Source organism: Pelodiscus sinensis, chromosome 1, assembly GCF_049634645.1.
Source record: "Pelodiscus sinensis isolate JC-2024 chromosome 1, ASM4963464v1, whole genome shotgun sequence".
Classification (NCBI taxonomy): Eukaryota; Metazoa; Chordata; order Testudines; family Trionychidae; genus Pelodiscus; species Pelodiscus sinensis.
In genome coordinates, this window is record NC_134711.1 from 211,559,144 (window position 1) to 211,587,059 (window position 27,916).

Here is a 27,916-nt window from a genome sequence, read left to right on the forward strand (position 1 = left end):
GCAAATCTTTTAGTGAAAGGTAAAAATAATGTACAGTGAAACTACACTATAGCACTTGAGTTGCATCAAACTTTATTAAAAATGTTTAAAGTTTACTTGAACTCCATTTATTTACAATTATTACAATTTCTACAGAAAACAATAAGCAGGTAATTGAAAGCTTAAGCCACAACACTGTACTGTAAAGAAACTTCATCTAAATGGATATTTAGTTTAGGTTATAGTGCTATTTAATTTTAAAGTAAAAAACACATTAACTGAAGGTATTTTGAATAATAAAACTTAACATTCCGTTTCTTGACTAGAATAAAGGGCAATTTAGTACACCATAGGCAGTCCTAATTTCAGATGAAGTTTTTCTGTAACTGGGAGAAGCCACTTCTCATTTTCCAAAAAGGCAGCACTAAGATGCTTGCCTGAATTCCACTTGACTTTACCTAGAGAAAAAAAATATGGAAAATCATTAGAAATCCTTAGAGAGGATACTAACAAGGATAAGATAAAAGCAAGCGTACATACAAGAGTAAGTTTATCTACTTAATCATCACTTTGTATTCCAGCTATTGCAATGCAGTCTATGCTGTCCTTGGAATACCAAGCATTGGACTCTTAAATAATTTCAAGCCGAATGCCTTGCAGAATATTTTTCCAAGTGTTGAGAATAGACCAAGAAACAGCATTGAAGAGGTTGATTTATACCCAAGTTAACTTCACTTATCTAATTTATAAGCAAAATTTCTGCTAACTTTGCCGTGCTGCAAAATTTAACTCTGGCCAGCAGTCAAGGAGGAAATCTAGTTTTTTCTGGCAGTTTGGAGTCCACCTTTTGATCTCCTTTAGTACCAGGACTGTAAAAGTCTGATCTGCTGCTTGATACTACTAGCCTTAAAAAGCAAGAGGATGTTCTCGTTTATATTCTTATTTCAGTGAAGTGATACATCCTTGTAGAAATGCTGGTTTGAGATTGCTGTGACCAGGGTATCTTGGACTAGTTCTGTCCTATAGCTGTGACTAAGTAGATGATGTGGGAAAAGCTGAAGTACTCAATGCTTTTTTTTTGCCTGTCAGCTCCCAGACTACTAAACTAGGCAGTGCAATAGGGGAAAAGTGGGCAGCCCTCAGTGGAGAAAGAACAGGTTAAGAGCTATTTGGAAAAACTAGATGTACACAAATCCATGAGTCTGGATTTAATGCATCCAAGGGTAGTGACGGAGTTGGTAAATGTCATTGCAAAGCCTTTGGCCATTATCTTTGAAAACTCATGGAAATTGGGAGAGGTCCTGGATGATTGGAAAAAGACAAGTGGAAAGCCCATCCTTAAAAACGGGAAGGACAATCCAGGGGACTATAGACCAGCTAGCCTCACTTCAGTCCCCAGAAAAATCATGGAGGGGATCCTCAAAGAATCCATTTTGAAGCACTTGAAAGAGGGGAAAGTGATCAGGAATAGTCAACATGGATTCACCAAGGGCAAGTCATGCCCGACCAATATGATTAGCTTCCATGATGAGAGAACTGGCTCTGTGGACATGGAGAAGTCAGTGGATGTGATATACCTTAACAAAACTTTAAATACAATCTCCTACAATATTATTGCCAGCAAGTTAAGGAAGTATGGATTGGATAAATGGACTGTAAGGTGAACAGAAAACTGGCTCGATGGTGGGACCCAATGGATAGCTTTCAATGGCTCGATGTCTGACTGGCATTCGGTTTCAAGTGGAGTGCCCCAAGGATCGGTTCTAGGGCTGGTTTTGTTCATCTTTTATTAATGACCTGGATGAGGGAATGAATTACACCCTCAGCAAATTTGCAGATGACACCAAGCTGGGGGAGAGAGAGATACGTTAGAGGGTAGGGATAGGGTCCAGAGTGACCTAAACAAATTGGGAGGATTGGGTGAAAAGTAATCTGATGAGGTTCAACAAGGACAAGTGTAGAATCTTGCATTTGGGACAGAAGAATCTCAAGCATTGTTACAGGCTGGGGACCAACTGGCTAAGTAGCAGTTGAGCAGAAAAGAACCTGGGCTATGTCTACACTGGCAGGTTATTGCGCAAGAACGGCCGTTCTTCCGCAGAGCGTTCACAATGCCCACCTGCTCTTGTGCAAGATGATTTACAGTACGGTGTGGTGAGAGAGGGCTTCATGCGTAAGAGCTATGCTCTTTTCTAACAGGTGTAAGCTCTCTTACACAGGAGCTCTTGTGCAAGAGGGCAGTGTGGATGTACGCCATGGGTTTCTTGCACAAGAAAGTCCTATGGCTAAAATGGCCATCATTGCTTTCTTGTGCAAGAAAGCATCCACACTGCCATGGATGCTCTTGCGCAAAAGCACATCTTGCACGTGGCAATGTGGACGTGTTCCTGCACAAGAGTTGTTGCACAAGATGTTCTTGTGCAATAACCTGCCAGTGTAGACATAGCCTTCGAGATTACAGTGGATGAGAAACTGGATATGAGTCAACCATGTGCCCTTGTAGCTAAGAAAGCTGATGGCATATTAGAGTACATTAGGAGGAGCATTGCCAACAGCTCTAGAGCAGTTATTCCCCTTTATTTGGCATTGATGATGCCATGTCTGGAGTAGTCATCCAGTTCTAGGGCCCCCACTATAGGAAGGTGGTGGATGCATTGGAGAGGGTCCAGTGAAGGGCAACCAAAATGATTAGGGGGCTGGAGCATGAGACTGAGGGATTTGGGCTCATTTAATCTGCAGAAGAGAAGGGGGGAGGGGATTTGATAGTAGCCTTCAACTTCCTGAAGAGAGGTTGCAAAGAGGATGGAGAGGCTGTTCACAGTAGTGACAGATGGCAGAACAAGGGAGTAATGGTTTCAAGTTACAGTGGGGGAGGACTGGGTTGGATATTAAGAAAAGCTATTTCAGTAGGAGGGTGATGAAGCAGTGGAATGGGTTACCTAGAGAGGGGGTGGAATCTCTATCCCCAGAGGTTAAGTCCCAGCTTGACAAAGCCCTGATTGTGATGATTTTGTTAGGGTAGATCCTGCTTTGGTCAATGACCTCCTGAGGTCTCTTCCAGCCCTATGATTCTATAATTTGAACATACACCCTTTCATCTCAAAGCTACCCTCTTTCCCCCCCCAAAAAACTGTTGCTTTAGCTATTTGTGTCTCTCCACTATCTCTGTGTGATCTCCACTTCTTCCCCTGCCCGCCATTTATATCTTGTGAAGCTGGAACAATGGTGGCATGCCAATTCCATAGCTTACAGGAAGGGATGCTGTTTTTTGTAGCATGCTAAAGTAGATCCCTGCATCTTGCTCATAACCTGCCCCAGTAAGGCTTTTTTTGAAAAATTCATAGATAGTGATCTCTCTGGCTCTCATCATATAGCCTGACCTGTATAACACAGTGCATACCACTTTTCAGCATTAATTCATGTTTGAACTAGAGCATGTCAGAAAAACCAAATTTGATTAAAGTCTAGTGATTGACTACAGCTGTACTAACTTTCAGTGGTCAGTTATGCTCCTTGTTAAGAACTGCATCTATGTCTAGTCAGATTGTCTAGCTTCAACTTCCAGCTGTTGAATCTTATCTTTGTATGCTAGCCTTGAGAACCATCCTATCTTGCTTTTGTTCCTCACATAGGTACTCAGACTTATCAAATCACCCTTTAATCTCCTGAGTTAAATAGATTGAGCTCTTTGAATCTGTCACTACAAGGCATGTTTTCCTGTCCTTTAATTATCTGACTTGAACCCTCTTCAGTTAAAAGCTTCAGAGGAGTAGCTGAGTTAGTCTGCAAGACTATTCATTTTTAAGTTTTTCCAGTTACAGACTGACAACATGAAATGGTGGTATGAGCTGTCATGGGTACAACCTTGAAATAGTGGATGACAGAACTGGATGCTATAGTCGAGTAGTGGTTGCAATAGCACTGTATATTTAAGGAACCGGGTGAGGCATCATAATGTGTGGTAAACACTCTTGAAAGAAACTGAAAGCAGTCCTCCTCTTGATCTCTCAACCTCTGCAAAGAAAGCTACATGTGCTCACAATCCTCAAACTGATGTACCCATGCTTGAAAGCATTACTGGTTACAAACTAACATGGAACTACTCTGCTTCTGAGAGCTATTGATGTGGGCCTGAGAACAATTTGGATGACATACAGTATAACTCTAGTTTTCATTATTTGAGGCAAAGTACAGTCAATGACAAATAGCATTACAGATGTCACCAACAGTTGTGTAGGTTTTAATACTGTACAGTAAATATAGTAATGCAGAGCATGCTTAAAATCTGTCCTGAGAAAATTACTCTTCCCTTCAAGCATGGAGGGCAAAAGTTAGAGCTAAAAGTGTTTTCAGATGTTTTAAACATGCTCTACTGCTATGAACTGGCGAACTAAGCAGGCCAGAAGAGCTGAAGAGCCTGATTTTCCTGTGCCTTGTACCTGGGTCACTAGCTTTTCTCTGAAGTAGAGTGCTATGAAATTAGTTGCTGCTGCTGCATTTTTACAGAGCATGTACAGAAACCCTGTTTAAAGTACACTCTACCAGGATTAAATCTCGCTTTGGGGTGGGAATCTTGTCAATAGCCTACACTTACTAAAGACTACTTGAAATGCCCTTTTTGGGGGGAAGAGACTGAAAGGTCCATGGAGCAAGGAGCTACCTGTACAGTATCTAGAACATGGACTCCTCAGTGCTATTCTCATTTCTTTAGGACACCATGTATTAGGAGCTATTAGGGCAGTAGAACTACACCATGAAAAATTCATCTAATGAGTTTAGTCCCTTTGTAAGCCCTTCTGCTATTTCTCCTGCAAAATTTAAGCTTACATTTAAAAGAGAAAATTGTGGGGGATTTTAAACAAAACAGATTGCTCATTAAGCTATAGTGTAATTGCAAAAAGCCATACCTATGACTTATTCCCCATGCACTTGATCACTAGATGTTATGCAGGAGGAAGAAAAGCAATTGAAAAACAAATGCTGACACAAAGTTGTGGCAACCTAGCTTTTGATGCTAAATGCATATCTAAACAGCTTAAATGTGGAGAAAAAAATAGCTGCTGAATGCACTATTGATATTAACACACTGATGCATGGATAAAGCTTTAGAGGAAGCTGTGCCCTCAAGTCAAGGCTAGAATAAATACTTCCTTTTCTATTTAACAGTGTAGCTATAAACAAGCATCTGCATTATGGGTTGTATTTTCAAGAATAGCTACATTCCCAGTTCTGCTTGAAAAAAAAAGTCAGTAGGAATTAAGTGCCCTTTGAAAATCTTTTAAATTCTGCATCTCTGTCCCAAGATAATACTGGTTTCAAACATCCAGTTGGAATGCAAATGAAGTTTTTAAACACTGATAGATGTGGGGTGTTATCAGGCTTAACTGTGGTTTCTAAATATTTTTATTACCACTTTGACCAAAACAATTCACCCAAGTTCATTAGTGGCAGCATGCTCCACCTAGGAAAGTATATAAAGAACTGGAATAAGGAAGTCCTGACAGCAGTACACTTATTACTCCCCTACATGTACTTTATTAGTTTCTTCAGCCACTCTGTTTCTTAACACTCCTGTATTTAAGTTTATAGTATCCCTGCAGTGATCTTTAACCCTAAGTTCATGTTAGCCATTGCTCCCCATTTTAAATTACCATGCCTTAACATTACTGCCTTGATTTATGCCCAGTTTAGTTGCTGAACCATGTCTTTCCTCATTTAAAAAGGCAGGAGGAGGAATAAGAACATTTCTGCTAACACTATTATCTAAAGCAAGCAGACTTTTTTTGGGTCTATTCAAAGTATTTCCTGTTGCTGCTCTAGGAATACAAGCACAAACTCTTAACTAGCTTAAGGAGCACAGTATTAAATATCAGTTGGTGTGGCCTACCATTGAAACCCCTGTGCACTCCCTCTTGGTATTTTTGTTCCTCTCCTTCATTCATCAGGACCATTCCTATGCTGTGCCTATATGCAGAATTTCCTCAGTGGCACTAGTACAGAAGTGGGCAAATTCTGGCCTGCGGACCTGCTTCGGTCCGCAGGGTTAGTTCCTGGCAGGCCTGTCTCTATTTACCTGCACTTCTGCTGATATCTGGACATGGCAGCTCTCGTTGGCTGTGGATCACTGTTTGTGGCTAATGAGAGCTGTGGGAAGCAGCGTTCTGATCCATGCTGCCATGAACAGCAATCTGTAGTCAATGAGAGCTGTTGTTGCCTGACACCTGGGGAGGCACAAGTAAATACAGTGGCCAGTCAGAGACTAATGCTGGCAGGCTGTTGGGGTGGGTTTTTTTTATTGCTCACCCCTCACTAGCAGAAGAAGCAAAGTGGCTTTCAAAATCTTAAATGTCACCCCATGATTGCTTAGTAAATACAGGCAGTCCCCGGGTTACGTACAAGATAGGGACTGTAGGTTTGTTCTTAAGTTGAATCTGTATGTAAGTCGGAACTGGCGTCCAGATTCAGACACTGCTGAAACTGACCGCCAGTTCTGACTTACATAGAGAATCAACTTAAGAACCCCAGGGGTCCCCAAGTCAGCTGCTGTTGAAACTGATCAGCAGCTGATTCCAGGAAGCCCGGGGCAGAGCAACTCTGCCTCGGGCTTCCTGTAGTCAGCGCTGGTCAGTTTCAGCAGCGGCTGACTTGGGGACGCCTGGGGCAGAGCAGCTGGAGTGCTACTGGACCAACCCAGCAGCACCCCAGCTGCTCTGCCCCAGACGTCCTGATTCAGCCGCTGCTGAAACTGACCAGCAGCGGCTGAATCAGGACCTGGGGCAGAGCAGCTGGGGTGCTGCCGGGTTGGTCCAGTAGTGCCCACGGGCGCTGCAGGACCAATCGGCAGCGCCCCAGCTGCTCTGCCCCAGAGTCCAAAACAAAAGCCTGGTCTGCAGGGGGGGGGGCACACTAGCTGCGCCCCCCCCCCCCCCCCCCCCAGCAGACCAGGGACACAGGGAGCAGAGCCGCAGCGGCAGCGGGGTGCCGCGCCTCTGAGGCTTTGCTCTGGCAAAGCCTCAGAGGCGAGGGACCCCGCCACGGCTGCGGCTCCAGTCTAGGTGCCTGTGGTCTGCTGGGGACCGTCCCCAGCAGACCACAGGCACCTAGACTGAAGCCGCAGCCGCGGGGGGGTCTCGCGCCTCTGAGGCTTTGCCAGAGCAAAGCCTCAGAGGCGCGGGGAACCGCCGCTGCTGCCGCTTTGACTGAAGCGGCAGCAGCGGCGGTTCCCCGCGCCTCTGAGGCTTTGCTCTGGCAAAGCCTCAGAGGCGCGGGACCCCCCCGCGGCTGCGGCTTCAGTCAGGGTGCCTGTGGTCTGCTGGGGACCGTCCCCAGCAGACCACAGGCACCCAGACTGGAGCGGCAGCAGTGGCGGTTCCCCACGCCTCTGAGGCTTTGCCAGAGCAAAGCCTCAGAAGCGCGGGAACCCCCGCTGCTGCCGCATGAGACCCGGTGCCTGTGGTCTGCTGGGGACCGTCCCCAGCAGACCACAGGCACCCTGACTGAAGCCGCAGCCGCGGGGGGGTCCCGCGGGGGGGTCCTCTGGCAAAGCCTCAGAAGCGCGGGAACCTGCCCGCTGCTGCCGCTTGGGTCCCGGTGCCTGTGGTCTGCTGGGGACGGTCCCCAGCAGACCACAGGCACCAGCACCCAAGTGGCAGCAGCAGCGGTTCCCGCGCTTCCGAGGCTTTGCTCTGGCAAAGCCTCAGAAGCGCGGGAACCCGCCCGGTGCCCCTGGTCTGCTGGAGACGGTCTCCAGCAGACCAGGGGCACCGGAGCAGCTTACGAACGGGGCTTTCTTGCCCCGACTTCCGGGGCGAGAAAGCTCCGTTCGTAAGTGCGGATCCGACATAAGTCGGATCCGCGTAAGTCGGGGACTGCCTGTAGTAAGTTAAAGGAACAGCACAGGGAGCATTTTGATCCCTGTTCTCCACTTGATCTTGGGATAAATTAAATGATCTAGTCCTCCAGGAAGGATTTACACAAAATATTGAATTTCCATAATCCTGGTCTGTGGTAAGTTTAAATAATTAAATTTATACCATCTTTCTTGGTCATAGTCCAAGGTCTTTTATTATTAAGATACTCAATTTTAATACAAGATATGCCCTAATATAGTACAACATTCTTTATACATAGCCATCTTTGACACACATGGTATGTTAGTAACACTATAGTTGCTCAAGTGGCAACTCCTCAAAGCATTCTCACTTTTTTGGCGGGAGATCATTGCTTCTGCCCCTGCTGTCTGACCTCTTTTTGCCCCGACTCCTGGACCGAGAGGAGCTTCGGCTTCGACTATGACCACGTGTGCAACTATGGCTTCTGCTGCGACTACGACCTCTCCTCTTCTTCCCTCTACTATGTGACCGCCTTCGTTCCCGACTTCTCGACCTGCCAGACTGCCGTCTTTTCTTGCTCTTGTGGCTACTTTTTTTCCTATCTGATTCTCCATTTCTTTTGTAAGAATGGTCTGAGCTAGGACTGGTCCGTCTTCTTGACTTGCTGTAATAGTCCTCATGATGGCCTGATCTGTTTCTCCTTTCAGAGTTTTTAGCTGATTGACTGGTCCGTTCAGGAGAAATATGTATATCTCTATTAGCCTCCCAGAACTCATTGTGTGGATTTCTGAATACGTGAAGAAAGTTGCAGTGTTTCCCTCTTGGGCATTTCTGCCTTTCAAATAAACCTGCAACAGATTTTTTTTTAAATGTATTAAAGGTTACTTTAATATTCTTTAAAGGCAACTAAATCCTATTTTACTGTAATGTCAGTCATTAAATATGCATTTTAAAAGACTTTTGTACTTAAATCTTTTGTTTTTCCACTGTAGATATTCCTACCATGTCTATCTCATTTACAAAGAGAAAAAAAACCCTTCAGTTCTTTCCAAGATTACATTTTATAATCTTAGTCATGAGACCCACACATTCTAATAGTAGTTTTAAGCATTCAAACATTCTAGTATGTCTTATGCTGAAGTGATTTTAGTAATTTTATAACTTAATTTTTACACTTCACTAAACTAAAAAGTAAGTATCCTTATATAAATTGGGTTGAATGGGTGTGTTAGTTCTGTCTAATGGCTGGTTTACTCATGCCTCTATCTAAAATGTTAATGTACATGGACTGGCCTTTTAAGTGCTATCCTAGAGGTAAGAATTTTTTGTTTAAAGACCAATACATTTAGTATTGTAACAAGACTGAGGAAGAATCCGCTAAATATAAATCAACACTGATCATAATTACTCAAGGAAATTCTGCACTCAATATTTTAAAATTCTGCAAAATCGCCAGCATGACAGTAAGAGATAAGACAGAGACCACTAGCTGCACAGAGGTGGGAGATCAATGAACAGGGTCCCTCTTCCCCACATGGGCACAGACTCTATGGTGAGGCTGCATCCAACCCTGACACAGCACAAGGACTGGGACTGCCCTAGATATACTCCAGGACCCTGGCTCCTCCATTGGGTGGGCAGGCAGGCTCAGCAGGGCAGAATTCAGGTTTGCAGGGATTAGTGTGGGGAAATGTGGGTGCAGGCAGCTCACTGGAGGATCTGGGTGCAATGGTAATTGAACTCTGCACAGGTCCAAGGTGAAGGTAGTTAGGGATCAGTGGGGGGAAGGAATCTGAGGAAGGGCACAGAGCTCACAAGGGGCTCTGGGTATGTGGGGCTCAATGGGGGGTGGTAGGACTTGGTGGGAATCCAGATACAGCTGACTGGAGCTTAGTGGGGTGGAGATCCTAGTACTACAGACTCATCAGGATGGTGCAGAGGGAGTGGGGCTCATCACAGGGTATGTGTGTCAGCAGAAGGGTCTGGATCTAAAGGGTAATGGGGGAGCAAGTCCCTATACAGAATCCCTCCCCCTGCAATTGAGGAATGATTGATGCAGGTAGTGGAGATGGGGGGAGGGAGTTTGTAGATCTTCCTCTAGCTGAGGGGAGAAAGCTGGTGTGTCTCTTGTGGCTTTGTTTGCTTCATCAGAAAGCAATTTTTCTGCAGGGAAGCAAATCTTGCAGAGGACATAAATTCTGTGCATGTGCAGAATTCCCCTAAGAGTGTCATTATGAAGAAGCTCTGTTTTAACATTTCAGAACCTAACTAGGTAGCTAGTTTTGAATGAGATAACAGACGTCCTGCTTATTTTACAATCTATAATCCCAAAGCATTCTTCCTAAAGATTCAGGGTGACACTGCATCCTAACTACAGCCAGTTTCCTAAATCACTCCCTGCAGTTGGATACCATATTCACTTCCTGCCCAAAGCTTTTGTATATTCACCCCAGAAAGTTCCTCTACTGTAATTTTATGTGGATCTCTTTCTGATTTGAAAGCCTATAAGACACCACTTCTTAATCTTTCAGTTCTAGAACAAGCATTTTGGTAATAAGACACTTTCCCCATCTATAAAGATAAGTCCTTGGCATACCACATATAGCAGTTTTCCATCTTGTCACTGGGCAAAATTCACACTGAAGCTGTCGTCCTGCATACCATCGTCCATTGAACAGAGCAAGGGCTTCTTGACAGTCTCGCTCCCTTTAAAGATAAGGGCAGCATGTAGCATAATTGTGATGTTATATAAACCTTTAAATTCTGTTCTCTATCACGTGTGGACTGTTACTGCAGTGTGGGCATTAGTCATTTACAGGGCTTGACAAACGGCGGTGAATTCTACTCACCAGCCCCGCACTGCACAGCACATGTACAAGACCTGCATTGCACATGCACAAGACCTGCATTGCACATGCACGTGCCGCCAGTGAACGGGGCGACTGGCTGAAATCTACTCGCCCTGAGCGAGTAGAAACAGCGATTTGTCGAGCCCTGGTCATTTAGATAAAATAGAGTTTAAATGACATTCAAATTTAAGTAAAATGGAAATAAGGAATTAAACCTTTTAGAACCTAACAGGAAAAGTAACATTTTATTTCTGGGGTACTGCCTATGACCTAGACTATTTAATTGTCAGACATCATAACAGTTAACTGGAAAGCACTTACAACTGGTATTGAACGTACACATTTCCCCGCAGGTGAGGCTCATAGTTGCAGCTGACCTAAGAAGAAATTAAATATTTTATTAATACTTCTGAAAAATTGAGAGATCCGCAGCAGCTCATTCATGATGGAACAATACTCACTCCGATTTCACTCACACACTGGGTGACAAAGTAAAAGTATTTAATTTATCGATTCTTCTGGCTTGTTTTCACATATAGATTTAATAAAACTGAATATTTAGTTCTGATTAAATAGGGAAATTAAGTATTCCTGGTGTGTTTGATTAACATTTAAAATGAGTTGCTTTGATGTTAAATTCTTGATGTTTCCATTTCCCCCTATCGCTGACAGCTTTTAGTTGAACACACACACACACAAACACACACACACCTCTGCAAACTAAAACCTCATTCTGTTAATCAAGTTGTGTTTTATTTTCCATGAGGCTGTGGGTAGGCAATATTGATGGCACAGCAATCTTCCTGATTAGATGGTGTTCTGTCCATCTAAACTATAAGATTTCACCAATCCTAGGAAGACAGTCAACAAACAGCAGCTGGACTTTTAATAGAATTTAATACTAGTAATATAAGCTAAGTTACTGCTGGATCTGCTAATGCTCATGATTAGACATTAAGATCATTTATAGGAAAGGAAAAAATGACTAGTCAATGGGGAGAATGAATACGGAGATGGAGAAAAATGGTAGAAGTGAAAAAAAATATCCACAACAAATTTAAATCAGATAAGTAATATTAGCACAAAAAAGTTTGATATTTTGGAAGGTTGTAGGAGCAACGACAACTAACTCACCAGAAGTGTATTAAAAAAAAAAAAAAAGATCACCATGCTTTTAAAATGTTAAGATACTACAGCTCCAAAGTGGGTACTAAGCACTAATTCTTAAATTCACATAAAACCAACTAATTTTGACATGGAATGAAGCAAAGCTCAGCTTAAAACAAGAGTAAGGTAGCTATTTGGCAAAAAGCTGTTAAAAATTTAGCCCCTGTAGTTATTTTCTTTCCTGTATTGTACCATAAAGCTGGCTTCATTCCACAGAAAATGATTTAAAAACTCTTGCAGGCATGGTTTTGTTGCACAAATAAATTGTCTAGTCTTTGTGATATTTTTCATAAAAGGTATGTTATATCAGATTTAACTTGCTTGTCAGACAGAAGTTACCCAACAGGTTGAAAAATGCTTAGTACAGGAATTTTCAGACGGATACAAGTAAAATACTTAAGAGAATGATATTAGCTTATTATTAGTAAGTAGTGACATAGTCAACACTGTGTAAAATAACTCAAGTGATTAGATACAGAATGGCCCTACAGCAGTTGTGACTGGCCTTAGAAGCTCTGTCTATACCAGGACTAGTAGGACTTTGTTGTCCTAGTTTTGTCCTACAATAATCATGCCAAGCATGACATTTGAGAATGAATCAGATCACTCCTACAGGGTTCTGTGTAAGGGCTTGATGTAAGGTGTGAAAACCAAAGAGCATCACTTCTGTAGAACAGTACTTTAAAACAGAACAGGTATGTGTTAAAACCTGCTACTGAAACATCTTGCAGGGAGGATACATTTTGGTCCCATCTCTATTGATGTGCATCTTCACTTACACCATAGTGATTTTTTACCCTGAAATCCTTTAGTATCAGAATCCCTTGTCTTTTAGCCATTCATTTCAACTAATATTTTCCTTGATAGGGCATCAATATCCTCAACTGCTGTCATTCTAGCCTGAGTTTTGAATCTTCCAACTATGGCCAGATCATCAGCTAACTCCCATATGCACTTCAGTGGGAGAAGCCAATGTATTGCCTTTCTTTCTGATTCTCCAAGTTTCATTATCAACAATGCAATTCACACTGTTCAGGTGGAAATGTTGTCTTGTAATACAATTCCCTACAGTGGGCAAATATATTGTACAATAGGAGAAAAATATCTGGGGGTAAAAAAAAGTAGTAGATAACCCTCTTTCCTTTTGTTGGACTGTGTAAGGGAGAAAAAAAATGGAAAACAAGACTGCTCATGAAAAAGATATTTCTCTTTCTTGAAACAGATTAGATATGTTAAATATTTGTTAATTGGCTCGTCGAGTAACCTCACGAATTCTTGTTGGTTAGTCAACTACTCTTTAGTACCCGGAGGCAGCCAATGCACTCCGGCCCCACTCCTGAGGAGCCCCCTGCCTCTAAAAACCAGCTTCCCTTGCAGACTGGCTTGTCTCAAACAGAGGCAGCAGCACAGGGTGGCAGCAGCCCGTCTTGGGGTGAGGGGAGCTGTGCTCCTGGACCTGGCCGAACTGGAACTCAACCAGACTGCCTGCCAGCCTAGCTCCTAATACACTTTAAATGCAGAACCACAGCAGGGGTAGGTCCCAGACCTGTCACAAGGCAGGACTGAGTCAGGTTGATGGCCAGCTTGCTAAAAAAAATTTACTTGGGGGAGGGGGAATACGTGTAGTCTATATCATCAAACTATAAGCTTTTGCTTATCGGTTAATCAACTGCACTATTACATCCCTAGAATAGGTCATAATTAAAGCTGTAAGAAAAGAAAATTGGGGGGGGGGGGGGGGTTGTTCAAAGGTTGTAACCACAGTTAATTTAATTTGCAGTTTTGGTGCTGAGCACATGTGCTCTAGAGTTAGCCCCAGCACAGAAACCCCTGAGGCCGGTGGGAAGCCAGTACTCAATTACCCCAAGCCCTGTCTGTACCTGTGGGAGGCTGAAACTCCAGACCAGTCTCATTCACTTAGGCCTCCCCAGGACCATCCTCTGATACAGCTGAAAAAACCACAGAAGGCGAAGTCCTCTAGGTCACAAAGGAGCTGCTGCTTCTTGGCAGGCACCACCTGGTGCAGCCAAAACTGCATCAGGTCAAAGTGCAAGGCTACCACCAGCAGGACAAAGTGCAGGCGGCAGCACTCGTCCTTGAGCTCAGGCAAATCCCCATGGAAACCTGATCTCAACTGCGTGGCTCCTTTGCCTCATCCTTCTCATCAGCCTTTGTGCCTGTCCCGCTCATGATGAAAGGTTGGGAGGTCAAATTTGAGTAACTGGCACTGCAACCGAGCACAGGTAGGTACAATGCCTCTCAAACATGCGGCAACTATTAAAGCTGGTGGAGGTCAAAGCTGCAGTTTCCACAACAGCGTCACATCCTGCAGTTTTCTTACAGCTTTAATCATAATTGAAGTAAAGATACAAAAGGGAATAAAGGTATCATAAATTAGGAATGTAGTCCTGTTTAACTAGTTAAACGTTTAAACCGGTTAAACATTAAGAGGCTGCTCTAGTCCGGCTGCTTCCGGACCAGGTAAGCATCACCCATTAAGGGTGATGCTTACCAGGTGACCAGTTTACCCATTAACATCCCTATCAAACATGATGCAGTGAGTAAGGATAGCTGAATGGTATTTAACAGTTTGACAAATTACACTAGGTGGTTACTGAACATATCTTTGTGTGTATTCTATCATTTCTGACTCACCATGTGCTAGTCACATATTTTACTTTCATACTGTCAAACAAATGTTTTTCTGCTCTTCACCAAGCCCTAGTAGCAGTTACATTTTAGAAGTGAAAAACAGAAAGTTGACTGTTCCAAATCAAGCATATAACAACCATTTTCCTCCTTTAAAATTCCACAAGCACAACTTGTAAAGGGAAGGCACAGGTTGCATGACCATGGCTGCACAGCTACCTTTACTTTGGCTCAAAGGCTTAGTCCTTGGGTTAGTAGGTGGTTGATAAAGTTTTCCAGCTCTGGCTGAACTGCTCAGAATCTTTGTAAAATTGGGAAATAAACAGATTAGTTTAGAAGGTAATTTTATAAATATATTGTGAATTTGTCCCAGAATAAGTTTTGGGAGAGATTACAGATGCAAAGAGGATGCTTTTAAAGCTGGATTGGGGAAACTTTTTAGGGTTGGGAGCTGCTGACCCACAGAAAAATTAGTTGGGAACCCACGGACATCTGAGAAGCAAAAAACAAACCCAAACCCTTACTGACGTGGCCCCTGACTGAGACTCTGAGCCTCAGGATTGCTAAATCCAGGCTGTATTCAGCCTGAGGCTCCCCAGCTGTCTTAAAGAAATACAGTCCTCTGTGATGGCACAGAGCTTAGTGTACAGGAACCATCAGAAATATATGCATTAAACTTAGCTATGCCGTACTGCACAACTAAGAAGTACACTATTCAAGACCAGCAAAGGAACCATGCTGGTATGCAAGAGAGGTGATAATTATCTTTGGGCTCATATGCGTACCTTGAATTGAATAACCTTCCCCACATTCTTGAACTCAGGCAGCACATCTTCATAGAAATCTAAGAACTGCTGATAAGTTTCCTCTTCACTGTACTCAAGACTTGCATCTGTATCATAGTCATCTCTTCTACACTGCTCCATCCCAAATGTCACAAACATACCTCTGATCAGAAGCGTCTGACTAGATGTTGGGTAGTTGTGTTTGCGGGAACACCTAAATCATTTATGGTAAAGAAAAAAAAATGTTCAGCAAAGGCTACAACTGCTCAAGCTGCAAACATTGCTATCTCTAGACCCACTAACAGATCTTCATTGGGAAAAAAAAATCTATAAAGGAGCCTCATTAGTGTAATTATGAGACTGAATCAGCATATTTCAAGGACTAAAGCAGGTCATTCATGACAAGTTTCCTGATAGCTTTAAACCCTCCAGCCATATATAACCCCATCAATGGTCAGACACACAAAGTCATCACTTGGCAATTTCAAAAATTAAAGGGGTTTATTTAATGCTGCTATTTTGAAATGTGTGTCAATTTCTAAATTGTGTTTCCAGATCCTTTAAAGTCTCACTTCTGTAAGAACCCCTCTATTATTTTATGCAAAATTAAAATAACTTAATGAAGTAAATGTAGTTACCCTCATCCTATTGGTAAGGAGAAGGAAAGTCAGGTCCCAGGTTGTGAATTTATGCAGCTATGGAAGTACCAGATTTTACAAGTGACAGCACCATGCAGGTTTATTTTAATCTTCATCATATTGGTGGCCACAAGAGGCCTTCAGATGCTGCAATAGAGTGTTCACCAGAACTGCCTGAAGTTCACTGAGACACCCTCAAGTAACAGTCTCCGTGACTTGCTTCTGAATGAAAAGGGGTTCATTCTGGTGTAGGATCTCTGTTCTCCCAGGTTAAGTGAGCTCTGTCCAACATGTGTCAGTTTTTTCTTGGAAGCACTTTGGAGGATGTATCTTACATTTCATGTAGAAAACTACATCATTTATTAAAACTATGTATGAACAAACCTTATATTAGAGGAAACTAACATTGAGAATTAGGGAAACCATGTTACTATGAGCTCAGTAGCTTTGTTCATGACATAGGAACAAATGTACAGCAGAATTTATTTATCTGACCCATGATTATCCTCTTCTCTGCATTAACCAAGCAACCAGCACTCCAGGGCCAGAAGTGGGTGATCTCTCCTGTGACTGCTAGACTACATTGAAACATGGCACTCTCCCATTCTCTGGATTATCCAACTTTCTGATTATCCAATCTGGACCCAGTGTGAATTAAATTAGATAAACAGGTTCTGCTATACCTGCTCATATCAGTAATCAATCTAGTGCAGTAACACATCTGACACTGGCAAAGAATAAATACTACAAGGTACAAGCTCTGTAACAGATAACTATCTAATAAGCTGCCCACAGACAGTTTCTTCCGATCTCCACACAGTTAGCGTCTGACACACACTCAAGTCCCATTTACTGTAAATATGTTTTCATTTTTTGACAAGACTCTCACTTAGAATCCTACTAAGATCAACTTCAACATGTAGACAGTGATTTTCACAGGTTATTTCTGAATTATACAAAAAGTTTCACTTCAGATTTAAATGTATTATTTTTCAGTTTGATCTCTTTTATTGCAAGATAGTAAGAGCACACCCTCTTGACCTTCTGTACCCTTAATTTCATGTATTTCATAACAGAGGAGTGTGTAAGAAAGGCAATACATGTGATTCAAATCATGGAATCACATTATGGCTTATTAAGTTTTGAGAGGCGATAAGTAAAAGATTAGAAAGTCTTGCAGTTGTGTTTACCTTGCCTCATAATATGGAAATGGATTAGTGAAATTAAAAGAAAACATTTATACCCCTGACATTAATTTTTGGTTTTTATTCAATACATAGTTAACCCACGGAACTCACTGCCACAAGATACCACTGAGACAAAGAGCTTAGAAAGATTAAAATAGGTTAAATGTTAATTTGAAAATTGAAATAGCTAGGATGAAATTTAAAGGTGATACCAACTCTCCTTCAGGACTGAAGCCAGCCATTAATTGCCAAAGATAGTAAGAAGCTTCTCCAGGGTTAAGTTATTGTAGCCTGTATTTTGCAGATCTCTTTAAAGCAGCTGACAGAGCACTTTTTGAGAAAATGTATTAATAGATGAACAATGTGTACTGTACAAATAATGAGATATCGGAAATCACGTGACACACTTCCGGTCATGTAGATAGATATATACTGACTTGATTTTCTAGTAGTTTATGTGCATTGTATGCAAATTAAGACATCTGACTGGATATCATCTTTTAGAGTTGTACCAATAATTACAGGAAACTGGATATACTCCAATGGCATAATGATCTGCCACTGCAAATGCTTCTGCTGAATCAATCAGATCAAAATGGGGACCTATCTATTAGCAGTTTAGTATTCTAGTATTTGGTATTCTAATAAAAGAAGATAGCCCAGTTCAGACTGTGCACTCCTTTTACTCTGAATTCACAGCTGTATAACTGAGAACAGACTCCAAACCAGTAAGTGTACAAGAAACCCCCACCAACAGTAGTGACAAGATAATCTGACAGGCCTGTAAGAAATCCCAAAGAAGCTAACCTTTTTAAAACATATTATATTCCCAACATTGGACCAATTACCTGTCTCCAAATCTGCAGGATCCTGTTTTGATATAAAATGGGCAATTAGCTCTATCTTTTTCTGTTCCTATGTTCTCTGGAGGTTCTGGGTTATGCCAGGTAGTGCCGTTTTCCAGCTGTTTAAAAACACCATTAACATATCATTACTTTAACAAACAGGAAATCATAAAATAAGTAAATAAATGAATATGAAGGTATGGAGTCACATTTGACTCTCATATAATTCAATATTACTTCCTTTGATATCCAGATAAGTTTGAATGAAATATCACTGCTCTGTATGGTGATCCAAGTGCTTTTAATCTATCCAAAGATGGACAACTCTTCCTTTATACCTACTCAGATTCAAGGCATCTCTACAAAAAGTGAACTTATAAGGGCACAAATGGAAATCTCCCATTTGCCAGAGTCCAGAATACATTAAGTTTTTACAAACAGTGACAGTACTCAGCCTTTGGGTAGTCCACATTCCAGCATTGGGACGGGGGGGGGGGGGGAGGAGATAACCTCAGGGAAGAGGCTCATCTCCAAGCATAGCAATCCCAGGACTAGGAGTGTTTGACAGTGGCTAAAGATACCTTTGCATCCCCAATCCTGAGTTGGGCTGAATACTTTTTTTGGCAGGAACTGAGGGCTGTGTCCATTAACTAATTTATTCTTACAAGAGCCCAGTGAAGTAACTTAACAAATAGGAATTTATATGCAGGCAGAAAAAAAATGAATTACTAAAGTTAAAGTAACTTGGCTCTAAGGCCACAGGAAAAAAGTGTCAGAGCTATGACTGGGATTAAAACGCAAGAATTCCCTCTGTCTAGTTCTGTATTGAACTCACTGGCCTGGGACTCCTAAAATTGAATACAAGATTAGAAATGGAAAATATCTGTGAGTGGAAGCAAAGATGAAAGCACCCCTGAAAAGGTGAATTTGACCACCCATATTAATAAGAGAAGCAGTTTAGAAAAGTGTCGAAGCCAGGCTTCCACATTAAATAACTGAAATTTATATGAGTATTTACAGTTGGCATTTCTGAGCCTTCGACTGGTGATAATGCCATTTGGCAGGAGGCGGGATCAAAATGTCATTTGTGGCTTCAGCTGTGATATTTAAAAATCGAATACATTGTATTTTTCCTTTGTTTTTATTGTACAGGGCTCAAAGCACACCTCTGGTACTTCTGGAGAAGAGCAATCAAAGCAGTATTCCATTCAGGCTTTTGTCAAGCAAGTTTAGTTCCCTTGCTTGGTCTAAATATAATTGAGAACCCAACAATATTCCAAAGTGGCTAACAGCAATCAACTCTGAAATTGGTAACTATTAACTTTACTTTTCAGATGTGCAGGAGTCTATTCAGTGAGAGACTCTTTACAAACCTTTACTGCCTGGGTGAGATAAAATACATTGTTTTCTTTTACAGAGATGGAAAGACTGAATTCAGGCACTGAGATCTAATCTTACAGCATTCTGCAGAATTTTACCAATTTGAGATCTGTACATTTCCAGATAAAGAAGGAATCTCTTGGGTATTTCAGATTCAGTACTCTTTTCGGCTACAGACTTCTTTTATTCAATATAAACATACCATCATAGCAATTGAAAAGGAAAGGAAAATCCCAAAGTCATTCTAAATCTGGCTCTCCTAACCAACCACAAGCACATATAGCTACACTGCTGCCAAATAGCCACAAATGTGCAACAAAATTATAGGTTGCAGCTAATAAATACATTGTTTGTGGCTAATGGAAACTATTACATATTAAATAATATAAGGCCATTAGGTTCTCAGAAAAGATGAATATCATGTCAGAAGGTAAAAGTCAGATGGTAGTTAACTATCATCTTTCAATTCTTTATTGAAAAGAGACTGAACATACCTGACTTTCAGCTTGATCCAGCATCTTCTGCACGGCTTCCTATAAATGGTGCAAACACAGGACTAGTGAAAACCTTGAAGGGTGGTAATTCATCTGTTTTCTTTAGTTAAGAACCTAACTCAATGTTTAATGACCATACACGCTAAAGAAGTCCAGTGGTAGGTTTTAAAAATGCTGAAAATTTGATTTTTGCTTCGCAGTAAATCAAGCCCCCCCTATAATGTTAAAGGATACATCTGAGAAGATTTCAATGTAGATGACAATTTTCTAATATCTAAAAGCCAGACCGCTTCACAAAATTACTTTTGAAACAAATAGCCTTCTCTTGCTCTAATTCAGATGTCACTGAACTATATCTTACTTTGCATGCCTAAACTTATCTGTGGCACTAACACTTTGCTTGATAAGCGCACATAGAGATATACACAATGGCATTCAGGTGAAGCCTCTTAATATATATTAGTATTAAAAATGCATTTGAAACATAAGTTTGAATATGTCTAGTTGTAGGTCTCTTTGCATACACACAGCCAAGTGAGCAATATTAACAACAAAATTGTAACTATGCTTACATGAGGGATCTCCCTCCACAATTTAAATTTCTTTTTGTGTGCACATGTATAACACATGAGGTTCAGTTTAAAGGCTGATTTTGGATTTTAATTTTAGCTCTGGTGTTCTCAAACCATTTTATGAACGGAACCACATATTAATAATGCTCAGCACATGCAGCCACCTTTCCTCCCTGTCACAATGATGTAGATTGCTTCCCCTCTGAGCATTGATTATACAGAGTTTCTGTGCAATTACAGCACATTTACATTAAAAAGGAATTTTAGGAGGGCATATAATGTATTTACATTAATTTTAGTGCTATTTAAGAGAGAAAACAAGATGTAGAGACCAGCTAATTGTCTATGGGCCACTATCAGATGGCCATGAAGAACCATGGAATCAGTTTTGCCAACAATTCACAAATTTTCACTGGCCAGAAGCAGCACATATGCACTCTCTTTAGTTTAAACATGACATTTATTCTGTCAGATTCGCAGTGCTCTTCTTACATTATCTACTGGATTCCAGAATTCACAACACCTTAATTTCACCACTCTCCTCTTCTTCAGTTCTCATTTCAATCTTTTTATTGTTTTTGCTTCTCTCCATTTCAGTCTATCCCACTATGTTTGAGGTTCTCCTCATACCTATGTCTTGGTTTGGACATCTAGAATCATACACAGAAAACACGCACCATAGCAACTTTCTGTTCGGTGGAAGGAAAGGGAGTAATGGATGGAATTGATTTTGCAGTAGTCCCAGCTCCTGCTGACTCAGGGAATGAGGGACATAATTCTGCTTAGCCAAGACAGTGCTGATTGCTGAACCAAATCCATCCATCCTGTCAGTCTCCATTATTTTATTGCATTTGGACCAATTTACTAACTTCCTAGTTTACTAACTTCTCCCACTTATCCCCATTTTACTTTTCAGTTTATCTTCATCCAGATGATGATAGCTATATCTTGGTGGCTGTCTCCCCCATATCACTTCCTCAGTAGTTCCAGAAAGAGACTGACAATTCTGGTCAGTGTTACATTTTTGCTTGTACTGAAGAAATATTATGTACAGTAGCCTCAATGCTATCTTCCATTATTAAAGGCAGCAGGAAAAACTACTTGTTCTCTCTCCTGCTGCAGCTACTTGAATGTGGCGGAGGGCTGAATCACGTCGGCATTTCTAGTGAAGCAGCTCTGAATGATCAGATCAGTTTTCATCTCTTGCTGCTCTGGAGAAGTTGAAACAAGATAGATGAACTCCAGAAAGTTGTGATCATCCCTCTCCATGAGAGCAATGGGTCAACCTGACTTTGGATCTTTGGAAGACGAAATCCAAATAGACAACTACCATCTCTTTCAATTCTAAGCAGATACTCTACCAAATCACTTTTTGGTTAAATTAGTTGTGCAGCTCTTAATACTTCTCAATATTATGTTCTTCCCCATCAAAAAAGTTATGAAAAAGATACATCCTGATGAATGAGTCAGGTAAAGGGGATCTGTAACATCTTTTGAGTAAGAACACTGTTAAGGAACAGCAGCAATATAATTCTAGATCAATGTAAGAACCTTTTTCTTTAAAATGATTACACTAAGACTGCTCAGATGTCTTATAGGGAAAACATACAATACTATGTTAAGAGTTATCTTAAACATGTTACATTTTGGATGAAAATGTGAGAACTGGCACCACCAATATATGTTAAGATTGGCCCAATGCAAATAGTTATAAGGGAAGGGTTATACATGAAACCAATAGTTTGGGTAGAAATGTGCAGGACTTGAAGCTAGTTTTGTTTAATTCTTAGCCACAGTAGAAGGTTTCATTATAATAAACTATTTGGAGTCTATTTCCCTGTATTAGAACCACAAGATCCATTTTTACCACTCCCCATTTTTAACTCCAATAAGCAGATAAAGTCAAGCTAACTTTTGGCATTTATATACAATTGTAGATTGTTACATCTGGTACTTTAAGAGGATATGCAGAGTGTTTATCCTCCTAGTGCAGGCATCACCTCTCTTTCTCTCTTCTCCTGTTGCTTTTGCTCCTCCTCTTCTCTCTCCTTCCTTTGCTGTTCTTCCCATTCTTCTTTTATCTTTCTCTTTGAGAAGAAATACATAAACTCTTCATTTTCTTGGTAAGCGATTAAAAGAATATTTTCAAAAATATAGCAGAATGTACATGAATGAGAAAGCTATAAACATATCAAAGCATTTAAATAGTCAATTTTAGGGATGTAAAATCCTGTTTAATTGACTAACTAGTTACACGTAATGTTTAACCTCTTAACGGATTAAAAGGGCAGCGGGCATGGAGCATGCCCCTGTGGAGGGGGCCTACTCCAGCAGAATACTACACCCTGTCTGGACCTGCTGCAGACAGAAGCTGCTCCAACTAGCTGAAGTGCTCCCGCCTATAGCAAGCTGCTCCAGCCCCCACCAGTTACCCATTCACATCTCCAGTTAATTTTAATCATGTTTAAATCAGCAAACAAGAAACCCTTATTTATTTGTAACTAAATAATCAATAAGTTCTTATGGTAATCAGAGACTTTCCACTAAATATAGTATTTTTTGCAAACCAAAAAGATACACAATATATATCTATATACATTTAAGCAATTACATAGTTTAACTTGCATATATTCAGATTCTTAATGTTTACATTATTATGGTAAAATGGTAACTGACGCATTTCTCATTTTCTAGATAATTTTTACCTGCAATGTGTGTCAAGTTCTGTTTCAATTCAAATAAAGATGCACAAAGACAGCATTTTACAATTTTTGTCATTAAATGAAACTACTTGCAATGCACTCAATACCTAAGAAAAAATATAATCAAATCGTGCTTTGCATTTATAACTACAGGTTGCACATACCTAAACTGGGACTCTCGGGTCTGGCAACATCTGGGGCACATAAAGATTACTGATGTTCCTAGATGAGAGTGCCCCGACGCAGGAGGATCAGCAGCTGGGAGCCCAATGGGGTTGGTGTTGGCTGGGTGGGGCCAGCAGCTGCAGAGCCGCAAGCCACCCAGCAGAGGCAGCCTGGCATGGGCTGCGGCAGCGGGGCTGGTTCTGTGACAGCCCAATTGGGACTGCATGTCATCTGGCAGCGAGGCTGAGGCCAGGGCCGGGGCAGTGACAGCCTGGGTCAGGGCAGCCCAGCAGGCAGAATGAGCTAGCAGCAAGAAGAAACAATAGGCTGAGGGGCTGTGGCAAGGGACTTCCCCATGTCCGGCAAATTCCCTCATTAGGGGCCAAACAGGTCCCAAGGATGCTGGACCAAGAAGGTACAAGCTGTAATTGATTAATTAAACAAAGGAAATATAATTTGTAAAGAGTCAACTGAACTGATTGTTTCTGGTCCCAAATCAGTCAAGATTTTAGAACTAGTCGATCTCATTCTCTCACTCCAAGACTGGTAGAAGAAAACAAGCTTTTCTGCTTTTTCAACTCCTCATTGGTTTCTTAGCTTGAGTGAACTAAAATCCCCATTAATTGAATTTACTGAATACACTCAGATGAAGATAATACTGTCTGTATATCTGCTACACCTGGGAAATCTGCATCAAAATGACAAACCAGTTCCTGGTTCTCTGCCCCCTACCCCTCCAAAGCCCAGATGAGGGAATATACATGCACAACCCCTCCTATCCCAGTGCCCAGTGGTGCAGAATTCTCCCAGGAGTAATCTACAGAAGAGTCACTGCTGTCAAAAGTTGGCTCAGCATTTCAGCTGGTTGAACTTCTTGAAAACTTGGCATCAAACATATATTAAATATTTTATGTAATTTATTTTAATAAATTATAGTAAAATAAGCCTTAATATATTTCATGTCATCATTTCAAATTAAATTTTAATTTTTAACAATAAACTGGAATTAAAATATAGGGTTTTTATCCACCTTGCCATGTTATATATTGTAACCTTTCTACCTCTGAGTTTTTAGATGTACAGATATCCTTTGGTAAGCAGTGAATGGTTTGTGTCTTTTAAGATCAAAACTGAAGTAAATAAACATACTGGACTTCAAGTATTGTGTATTTGCTATTAAAAAGAAAGACATTAATAATTCTCCTGAAGGATGGGTAGTATACTACAGTTAAACATTGATCTCAGTTTATACTTCACCTCCTCTTCTTCCTGAAGTTTTCTTATGGCCTCTTCTTTTTCCTTCTTGACCTTGAAGTCTTCTTGAGCCTTTTCTTCTCTCAGCAACCATTCCTCATGTAGTTTTTGCCTACCAATAAAATCGGATATTACTTAGTAAGAGAAGTTTAGAGTCCATCACTAAGTTGTTAACATACTTTTGTTTATATTTCATGTACCGTGGTTGCAGGCTTATTAAATACAATTATAATTATTGAACACTGCAGCATATTACAAAGACATTGTCCTAACATTAAATTTCCCCATAAAAGGTGCTTATCCAGGTACTTTTAATATCAAAATGCCATTTTGAGTCTGGAAAAATCAGGGAAAATTAAACAGGGTTTTAGACAGTTATACTTCCATTTTTTATTCTGTTGCCAGGAAACTCTGTTGGATCCAGTTAAATTTTCAGCAAAATTTGACTAAACTGCATAATATGGATAAATTATATATTTACTTGTCAGAGATTTTAATATTTAATTAAATAAAAGACTAAACAAGTTTTCAGCTGCTGATATTATTTTAAACACAAGATTATTTACCTTTCAGCCTCAAGTTGTTTTTCCTCTTCTTCCAGTTCCTCCTCTTCAGACAATGGTTCATCTTTTTCAGTGACTTCTGAGGAAAAAGTAACACGTCCCTCTACATACAATTTTTTCTCCTGGGCTTCAATCACTGTATATAACATAAATGCTATAATATAAACCTTCAAATTAGAGCTACATTAGTTTTAAAATAGTTTCTCCTTAAATTAAAAATTTAAAATGCCATTTAATCAAAGATATGAATGTGTTAGTGCACTCTTTTTTTTTTTAATCCTAGAGATTTAAATTTAAGGTTTATTTAGAAAACCTTTAAGAAACTTCAAAAATATTTACTATACATTGTTGTAAGTCATCTGACATTGTATGTGGGAAATATTGTGCTACATGTACTTATCTTCTAAAGAAAAATTTTATATTATAAATTCCATTTTTCTGGAGCATCATTAAAATTGTGTGTGTTCTGGACCATCATAAAAGTAGGCTCATATTTTAATGTTCCTTTCTTTCTCCTAATAAGAATTAGTAATGCGTACATTGTTACAAAGTATCAAAAATAAAGGCTTAGTTGTTTACCTGAATCTCTTAACCTGGCAAGTGCTTGCCTTTTTTTCTTTCGTTTCTCTTTCTTCAGAATAGCTCTGTATTTTTTATGGCTGAAAAAGGCAAAGTATATCACCTATATTATGAAAAGTCTTCAGAACATTTTTCATTACATAGTTAAAAATAACATTTCATATTCAAATTTCAGCAACACTAATTCATAAAATCAAAGATATTAAATAACACCAAATATTCACCGATGCAGTATTTCTCAAATTGTGCTCTGCGGAGCCCCAGGGCTCCGCAAGGTTGACAAACTGGAAACATCGATAGGTACAACACATACAATCAGTGGACCGCTGGGCCTCTGCATAAATGTTTATGCACGTAAAGGGCTCCGGAGTCCAAAAAGTTTGAGAACCGCTGTATTAAAGTTTCAGATGTTGGGTTTTTTAAAAGCAGGAAAATGTGTCATCAAAACTATGTCTGGCCAATAGTAATAATCATAGTTAGGCTTAAAAAAAATAAAATAAAATAAAACAGCAGCTCATTCTCCTTGAATTCTCTGCTGTTTTTGATATTACACTGCTGATCACAGATGCTTTATGATATGTGGAGAGATGAGACTTCGCACTGACAGTTTTGAACTCTGTCCTCTCCTAGTTATTCTATCTCTCGATTATTCCTCTGGCATCCCGTTTGCTTGGTCCTCTTCCTCCTCTCTCCTGTTGTCTCATATTACTCTGTCTTTATCCACTTTCTCCTCTAAATATTGTGTGGGTGTATAAAAGCAACAGAAAATTCTCAGATCTACCTTTCCAATTCTAAATTCTTGCCAATGCCACATCTCGGCCTGTGTCTGACAACTCTAAATCAATTAGACTCTACATTTATTTCAGCCAAAACTGAATTCATAATTTCCTTTTGAAAGTCTGTCTACTTCTCCAATTTTCTGTCACTATCAATACTATTTCTAACCTTCCTCTCATTCAGGCCTGTAATGAAGTTTTGTAGCTGGAGAGACAACTCATCTCTGATGGCTCTTTTTTACTCCAAATATCCAGGCAGCATCCAAAAATGTTGCTGCTTCATCCTCCATAATACACCTACAAATCTGCAATTTTCTTTCTGCTCAGTCCGCTGAGAACTCTCCTCCCCACTCTCAAGGACTATCTCCTACAGCCATCCTCCCACACCACACACTGTTGGAAAAAAAAAAAAGCTGTCAAAATATCTTCCCCTGAACATCCATTCTAAATGCATTATCCTCTTTTTTTAATTTCTTCATTTAATCCCAGTTTCCTCACATTCAGGATTCACGCTTCCTATCCTTTCAAAGCTCTCCACAACTCTTTAGCTCAGAGATAGTCAACAGGCAGGTTGTGGGTCAAATCCGGAATGCCAAACAATGATGAACATATGCCAACACGTTTTTTTATTATCATTAACATTTGTTATTTTCTCTAGAGTCTAGACCTTTGACTATGCCTCGACCAAGACATTTGGATTCCAACAATCAATAACCCCTGTTTAGCCCCTTCTAGTCGTCAAACCGTCACGCTCTTAGTCATCAACAGCAGCAGCACCCTTGTCTACCAGGTTCTCCATCTCTGTCAAGCCCGTTTCCGTGCTTCCTGTTAGACCTCCCCGCCTCGGAGCCCATCTGCCACCCGCTGGGGGGAGAGAAGAGGGGGCCGCTCCCCAGCACAGCAGGCAGGCGAGGGGCCCGGACTAGCTGCACGGCAGATGCTGGCAGGTGTGTGCGGCGGCGGGAGGCGGGGGGGGGGGGGGGGGGCTGAGGGTGGCAGATAACGGCAGCACGGGCGGAACGAGGAGCCGTCACGACAGCGCCGCCGGACTCACCCCAGCTTCTCCGGCGCCGCCGCGGGGAGCAGCACGGGGGCCGCCATGTTGTCTACAAAGGCGCGTCACATGATACAACAGGAAGAGGATGAAGCGGCACCTTCCTTCCGCTTCCCTGGGCCGGGAGGAAGAAGGGCGCGATGGGAACTACGCATGCGCGGCAGAGCGGCTGGCTGATGTCCTCTGCGCCGTGTCCTTGCTTGAGCGCCGGGCCTGGACCCTACAGCGACCATGGCATCCGACTCCCCCCCCCCCCCACGGGAACATGTTGGCCACGCCCCCTGGCCGTGTTAGCCACGCCCCTGAGTCCTTAGTCCCGCCCCAGCTGTCACAGGAAGTCCCGCCCCAGGTCAAGATGGACACGTGACCCAGAGTAAAGGGTGTCCTGTGACCCCCTCTGCCCCAAGAGCTCCCACGGGAGTTCTCTGCTCGGTGTCCCCATTTGG

At 41.3% G+C, this 27,916-nt stretch overlaps 1 protein-coding gene across 2 annotated transcripts; it reads right to left on the bottom strand.

Annotated features, from left to right (window-relative positions):
* Positions 1-55: 55 nt before the first annotated feature.
* ZRSR2 (zinc finger CCCH-type, RNA binding motif and serine/arginine rich 2) lies at positions 56-27,693 on the bottom strand. Of its 2 annotated transcripts, none has more exons than XM_075914233.1 (12): positions 27,471-27,693; positions 25,641-25,720; positions 25,065-25,140; positions 24,502-24,610; positions 22,378-22,464; positions 19,806-19,844; positions 17,935-18,050; positions 15,262-15,475; positions 10,982-11,037; positions 10,408-10,517; positions 8,182-8,659; positions 56-437 (listed from the first exon to the last, which is right to left on the bottom strand). In XM_075914233.1, exons 1-12 carry the CDS (start codon positions 27,515-27,517, stop codon positions 434-436), a joined length of 1,416 nt encoding a protein of 471 aa, XP_075770348.1. In that variant the 5' UTR covers positions 27,518-27,693; the 3' UTR covers positions 56-433. The 2 variants fall into 2 exon arrangements, with proteins under 2 accessions (XP_075770348.1, XP_075770347.1); XM_075914232.1 differs by having other exon boundaries at positions 25,065-25,197.
* Between the last annotated feature and the right edge of the window lie 223 nt (positions 27,694-27,916).

What these genes read in the sequence shown, in the direction of transcription:
- ZRSR2 (XM_075914232.1), bottom strand. Translation starts at nt 27,517, where the DNA reads ATGGCGGCCCCCGTGCTGCTCCCCGCGGCGGCGCCGGAGAAGCTGGG. An exon ending in TGCCAGGTTAAGAGATTCAG is followed by an intron (nt 25,198 to 25,640) that starts GTAAACAACTAA and finishes TGTTATATACAG; the next exon opens with TGATTGAAGCCCAGGAGAAA. An exon ending in TCCTGCAGATTTGGAGACAG is followed by an intron (nt 15,476 to 17,934) that starts GTAATTGGTCCA and finishes TAAATGATTTAG; the next exon opens with GTGTTCCCGCAAACACAACT.